This window comes from Limulus polyphemus, unplaced genomic scaffold (assembly GCF_000517525.1).
Source record: "Limulus polyphemus unplaced genomic scaffold, Limulus_polyphemus-2.1.2 Scaffold5407, whole genome shotgun sequence".
In the NCBI taxonomy this organism is placed as follows: Eukaryota; Metazoa; Arthropoda; class Merostomata; order Xiphosura; family Limulidae; genus Limulus; species Limulus polyphemus.
The window spans coordinates 40,251-47,004 of NW_013671017.1; the positions used below are offsets into that span (position 1 = coordinate 40,251).

A 6,754-nucleotide genomic window follows, 5' to 3' on the forward strand; every position below is an offset into this window, starting at 1 on the left:
GAATACAACTTTGCAATACACTTAATTTTCACAGTCACGCTATAACAAACGCTATAATTCACAATGAATGACTTACGTGCTTGACTCAACAATACTTCTCTCTCTGTCCGCAGTTCAATTACATTGTTGCCGTCACTTCTTACTAGTCTTATATATACAAGAATACTGAAATCTAGTAAATGCTCGAGCATTCACAAACCTTTGAGAATATGACGTGTTACTAGCGTCACGTGACCCCCGCTGTCGTAACAATACGCTTGTATATGCAGTAGTGATACTTCCTTTCATGTGTCAAAATCAGTTTACAATTTTATATATGATGATTACTTTTGCAGTTTTCTAAAATGTATGTAGTAAAATACCTATGCAAAATTTGCATTCATTGATACAGCCTAGTTTATTCTTCCAAGTAGAGGGTGGAGAGTTAATTTTTGTATGTTTCAAATATACATATTAAAAAACAAAAAATTATCAACTTATTATATTAGTGCACATAAATTCTCTGTAATCTATTTGAATTTCTAAATGAGCTATATATGAATTTAGAAAAATCAACTTTCTTTTCAAAACAACAACTTGGTCATCACATTTCATCAGTTTTGGTGAAATTATGACTTTTTCCTTCAAACTATTTACAAACGACTGTCAGACTTAGAAACATAGAAAATTGCTCTTTCTATTGGTTATAAATAAGTGGGACTAGACAAGATGTTTTCAAAGAATGGAGTAGTGGGAAGAGGCAAACTACTAGACTGGCTAAATATATTGACATCTCAACAAATCAATGATGTAGAAGGTTCTTATTTTACATTATAGTTTGTTAATATCTTCAATTTGAGTTTCTGATTCATTAACCACTATACATGTTATACGATAGGCATAATAAATTATAAATGGAGCAATAACACAATATCACCCAAAAGTTGATATTTTGCATTTTTCTATATAATTATTTTTAAATTGAAAAATTAAAACATATATAACATTAAAATTTTAATTACAAACTACGTTTTATGTAATACTTACATAAGTAATAGTAACTTTATTTAATAACATTTTCAAAATAACTCTAAAAGGGCATGATGTGCTTATTGAGCTGCCCATAGTAAAAGGGTTAACTTAAAAGACTTTTGAATTTGTTTCTGCCAGGTTTTTCTGTGCATCACTACACCTAAAACATATTTTGTATTTCCTATTGTTTGTTTCTTATTTCTTATCTAAGTCAATCCACAGATGACTTAAAAATAACTTTAAAATATTTCAAATGGCATGAATGTAAAAGTGACTTATAACATTAAAAATAAAAACATATACATCTGGTAGCAACAAAAAAATATTGTATGAATATATGCAATATGCATATGTCCAGCTGAATGAATTAGAATTTTGTACAGCACAGAAATCTTCAATATTATGAAATAAAGATTCAGCAAGTCAAAATACAGGATTTTAAAGGCTATTTGAATAAATTAAAGTTTTAAAGGTTGGGCTACATGAACATTTTTTTTTTTTCAGTATCAACAAACCTTGTGAGCTTTTTCTTCTGCTTGATCTTCCTGAATGTAACTTAGCTCTTCCTCTGAAATTCTTGGGTGATCCCTGGGTGTGTTATAAACAAAAACTGTCCAGAGAACAAACCACACACACCCAGAAATGCCTATAATAAGAATGAGTAAACAAATCATCCAAAAGAAAAGCATTCATTTCATGGTATTTCAGATATACTTGAAACACAAATGCACAACACATAATAATAATTGATAAATAATATACACCTGAAACAACTCACCAATATATAAAATGAAAACATTAAGCGACAAATAAAACTGTGAACTTTTATGGCTGAAATTAACTTTGGGTGTATTCTTTAATGTTAACTAAAGTACATGTATAAAATATGACAAAATTCATTAAGCTATGAGTATGAGTACATGCTCTACTAAGTGAGGATGACTTGTATACATATGTTGAACTGAAACTTAATTCTAATGTTTCTTTAACTGGAAAGAAAACTCACATAATGGTTGTGACTATTCAAACATTTCAAGCCTCTTGAAAGTAATTCAAGTGTCTTCCACTGTTACATCATGTAATAAGAAACACTGTATGGAATTGTTTTTAAATAATTAGAGGTAAAATTTACTATATACTTATGTAAACATATTCTGGTTTCATATGAAAATATTGCATTTTAAAAAGCAGTTATTCAATTATGATAAACTGTCATTGTATATTAGGTAATGATAGTTCACCAATAAATCTGTGTGATTGACATGATTAAATTAATACATGTAGTCAATTACCTATGAGCATTGGTTATATTAATGTATGTCACATATAATGATTAGTTAATTGACATTATGATTAAATCGATTAACACATACATGACAGGTTGGCCATAGGGACTTTTTTTTATTGGTTTAGAAAGCCTGTGACTGTGTTACCATTCACTAGGGATTCAATTTCGTGCCTGAGTTTCCTTTTTTTTTAATTGTTGTTGTTGTTGAAACAAGTATCATTATATCATTATCATTGTTGTAGTCCTTTTCAGTTCCTTCTAGTGATACACCACTGTATCATTGCCCATAAACAATTGTATAAATATCACAACTTCCTTCTTCTAAGATAGCAACTACCTACAATAAGGCAAAAGTCATGGTAAATATAAACATTTGCGAGGAAACACATTTTGTAGGACAATTACCAAATCCAGTCTGGAAGAAAGCCTAGATGCACAATATGCAATCATAACAACTTTAAAGTGTTAGCAATTATTCATTAAAGAATGATTTCTCACACAGTTCTATTGGTAATTTAAGAAAATTATAAATTTTCATAGTAATAATAACTATAAGACACCAAAATGGGTTGGCAAATATGTTAATGTTACAAAAATAATCAGGGTTTCCAATTACTACTAATTGTAATTATTCCAACTATCCAAGTAATCAAAATATTGCCAATAACATCTCTCATTATTATTTTTTTGATTATTTAAGTTTGTTCAGCTTTGACCTCTCATGGGCTGTTGATTAGGGAGGTTGCCTCAAAATTCAAGGGCTAGGAATCGATTCCTGTTGACATTAAACATGGTTGTCCTTTTAGCCAGGAGAGCATTATATTTGTTTCTTTGTTTTTGAGTTATGGAAAAGCTACTAAGGTTATCTGGAACAGTTCATAATATTAAATTGCTAATCAGAGGTAAGGCATCCAGCCAGCAGCATCTACTGCCAAGGAATAGTGGAATTGACTGTGATGCAATGATTCCCTTACAGTTGAAAGAGCAAACATGTTTGGTGGCATCAAGTATGGAATGCACGAGGCAACCACCCTCACCACCAGTCTATATTAGTCTGGGGGCATTGTAATGTGACAATCAAGCCTATTAATATGCAAGGAGAGTAGCCTAAGAGTTGAAGGTTGGTGCTGCATTCTTTCTGTTTTCTATCTGATGATAGCAGACAGTCTTAGTAGCTTTATCATAAATCAAACCCATTAGGTTCAAATACATACCAACTGAACTTACACACAACACAACATTATTCTTTATTCACAAAATATATTGGTTGCTGAATAACTTGCTCATTTGACTGTGTTGAACACAATATTATACATTAACTAATAACAATCTAAAAGTATGTAATACCATTATGTCATTAATTTATAAGGAACGGTATTAATTGTATTTTCAGCTTATTATGGGTTTTGTATTACATTCTATATATGATATATTTTGATGTACAACAGCTTAGAATTAAAAAAGCAACTTATTCAAAATTGTTTTACTGATGTCTCTAATATTAAATGAAGGGTACATTGAAAATGTTTTAAAAAGTCAGAAATACAAACATTAATCTCATATGAGAATTATTAATTTGTTGAAGGTAATAAATTAATCAGACTGACAATTAACTGGTTAGCAACTTCCACTAATCGCTAAGTTATACTCACTAATACATCTAATGTAAGCCCATTACTATGTAGTGGTATGATTCATATGTAGTGGACAATAATAATGATACAGCATCATTACAGCTTGTATGTTCTATTCATAATTAAAATGACATAACAAGAACATATTACTGTTTATTACTAAACATTTTTTTCTTTAATACAATATCATCTGATTACAGAAAATGTACTACATATAACTACTTGTACTAATAATAATTTACTTCATTTACCAAAGACATAGAAAACTGATGGCCAGCCTCCAAGAAATTCAGAATCACACAACAAAGCAGAAATTGGCATAGAAATAACTGTCCCAATCTGTGAGCCACTGTAAATAAATGCTGTTAACTTTGCTCTATCAGACTTTGGTGACCATCGTGCTATCATAGCATGCATGGCAGGAAATGTCACTCCCTACAAAAGATACACACATAATTGCAATATTTGTATTGTATCCATTGAACATAATGTGCAAAACTATAAAACATGCACAAATCTTATTTAAAATTGATGTAAACAATGTTTTTCTGTTCTCATTATCTAACAGATACTCTATCACTAATGCAAGTGTGCACCAAAGTAACAGCACCATTACTGTTAACCAGTTACAAATTACTAGACAGTAATGCTGCATCTTCTAAGGCCTTGCAATAGGAGATCTTAATGATGAAAAATACATAAAACTAGTATTTAAACAAATTAACATCACTATATCAAGTAAAACTACATAATGTTTCTTTTTCTTGTTGTAGCCTGCAATAATAAAGGAAGGATTATATTCCCAAAAGGTGTGAAATGATAGAAACAGCTTTCAACTCATTTCTTTGTTCCTTAAAAAAAATAAAACATTGATAAAACTTGATATTAGGAAAGGAATGGTTTACCAAGTCCTAGCTAATATAAAACTTAAATTAAAATTTTCCTTACCTAAAAGTATTCTGATATATATTCACCTCTCTAAACAACAAAGAGCTATTACATTGTGCACACTGTCATGTAAATTCCTGCACGTGCCACAAACCTTGAGCAAAGCTCCCACCCTTACATGTGTCAATGTGTATTATAATAGCCTATAATGTAATCACAATTATACTGTAACGTACCTGCTTGTTTGTTTGTTTCTGGTAGAAATTCTTTCCGAGGATCTTCAGCGATACAAGTCCTTTCTTGATTAAACCAGTTTATTCTTCCTGGATACAAACTTTTAGTACACAGTAGTTCCACAATCACATTAAACTTCATTAATGGCTTCACTGTTTTCCCTCTCAAAACCGGGTAGTTTCTTCTTCTTCAACAGTGGCTTTTTCAGGTGACACGTCTTCAGCAGCATCATTTGTTCTGTTGTTCACTTTGTTCCAATTGAAATGTCCTGGACAGTGATAACGCCAAAGCCTGTTGGCATGCACCACTTTTGGCTTACCTCGCCGACCACATTTTATCCGAAAGTCACGTCTGAGAGAAGATCCACTATGTCATATGGGCCTTCCCATGGAGAAGACAACTTAGGAGACTTCCCTTTGATCTTCCTGGGATTACACAACCACACCTTGTCTCCTGGTACAAATCTGACTTCATAGCTTCATGGAATCAGTAGACGTTTTCAAGTTTGAACGCACTTGATGATGAATATCATCCATCCTTTCAGATAACACTTTCACAAACTCTGACCCACCTTACGAAGAGTTGCCTGAAAATGTGTAACAGGACGTCAGATCCACTGGTAACCTAAGTTCCCGACCAAACATCAGCTTTGCTGGAGTGTATCCAGTGGCTTCATGCTCTGCTGTTGAATAGGCCAACAACAGTGGAGGGAGTAAGTCATATCAGTCATCTTGGCGGCTATTACAAAACTTTGCCAATTCCTGTCCAATTGTACTTTTGTACCACCCCATCAGACTGTGGGTGAAGTGGCGTTGTCTTGGTCTTTCGTATGCCAAACAACTTGCAGCATTCAGGGAACACAGCTTATTCAAAGTTACGGCCTTGATATGAATGCAGTTCATATGGCATACTAAACCTGAAGAAGAAATCACAAATAGCCGAAGCTGCAGTTGCAGCTTCCTGATTTGGTATTGCATATGCCTCAGGCCACTTGGGGAAATAATCCATCACCACACAAATGTACCTGTTTCCAACACGAGTATGGGGCAAAGGATCAGCAATGTCAATGGCTACTTTTTCCATTGGTGCGCCAACTTGATATAACTTCATTGGAGTACGTCCCTTATTCTTGTGTCCTCTTTTAGCACAACATGTATTGCAGGTCTTGCACCATTCTTCCACATCTTGTCTTCTTAACTCCGAGATGTCCTCCTGTTAAACTATCATGGGATTGACGATCCACAACTTCCCGTAACTTTCTCGGTATCACTGTTTGCCAGGTCGTCACTTTTCCATCTGCAGTTTCCCATCTCCGGAGAAGAATACCATCTTCAGCTTCAACTGGTCCCATTGTGCCCAATAGTTCTTTGTCAAAGGGCTTAAGCTAGTATTTGAGTGGTAAGTGTAAATATACCATTAAGATTCTACTGACGGCTGATTCTATACTGATTGTTCAGTCATCACATTTTGATATAGCACTCGTATGTTAAGATGCGTCTTTGTTCCCGTGAGATATCTCAACATCAACATTTGATTGAAGTATCTAGAAAATCAATTGTTGTGGAAATATTTTTTTATTTCCAAACAATTCTGCTTCTGCAGACTTTGTGGCTCATTTTTCCACAACATGAATTACACAGAGATGGTCATTTCTATGCTGTTTAGAGTTGAACATCTGACCTTTTGTTCACTTCAAAAA

At 33.0% G+C, this 6,754-nt stretch overlaps 1 protein-coding gene across 1 annotated transcript in view; it reads right to left on the bottom strand.

Moving 5' to 3' along the window:
* Window positions 1-6,754, bottom strand: part of LOC106472531 (putative inorganic phosphate cotransporter) — a 45,569-nt gene that overhangs the window by 22,777 nt on the left and 16,038 nt on the right. The window contains exons 2-3 of the mRNA XM_013933184.2: window positions 4,185-4,368; window positions 1,527-1,657 (exon numbers count right to left, since the gene is read on the bottom strand). Of these exons, the coding sequence (XP_013788638.2) occupies window positions 1,527-1,657; window positions 4,185-4,368 (315 nt within the window). The remainder of the gene's footprint in view (window positions 1-1,526; window positions 1,658-4,184; window positions 4,369-6,754) is intronic.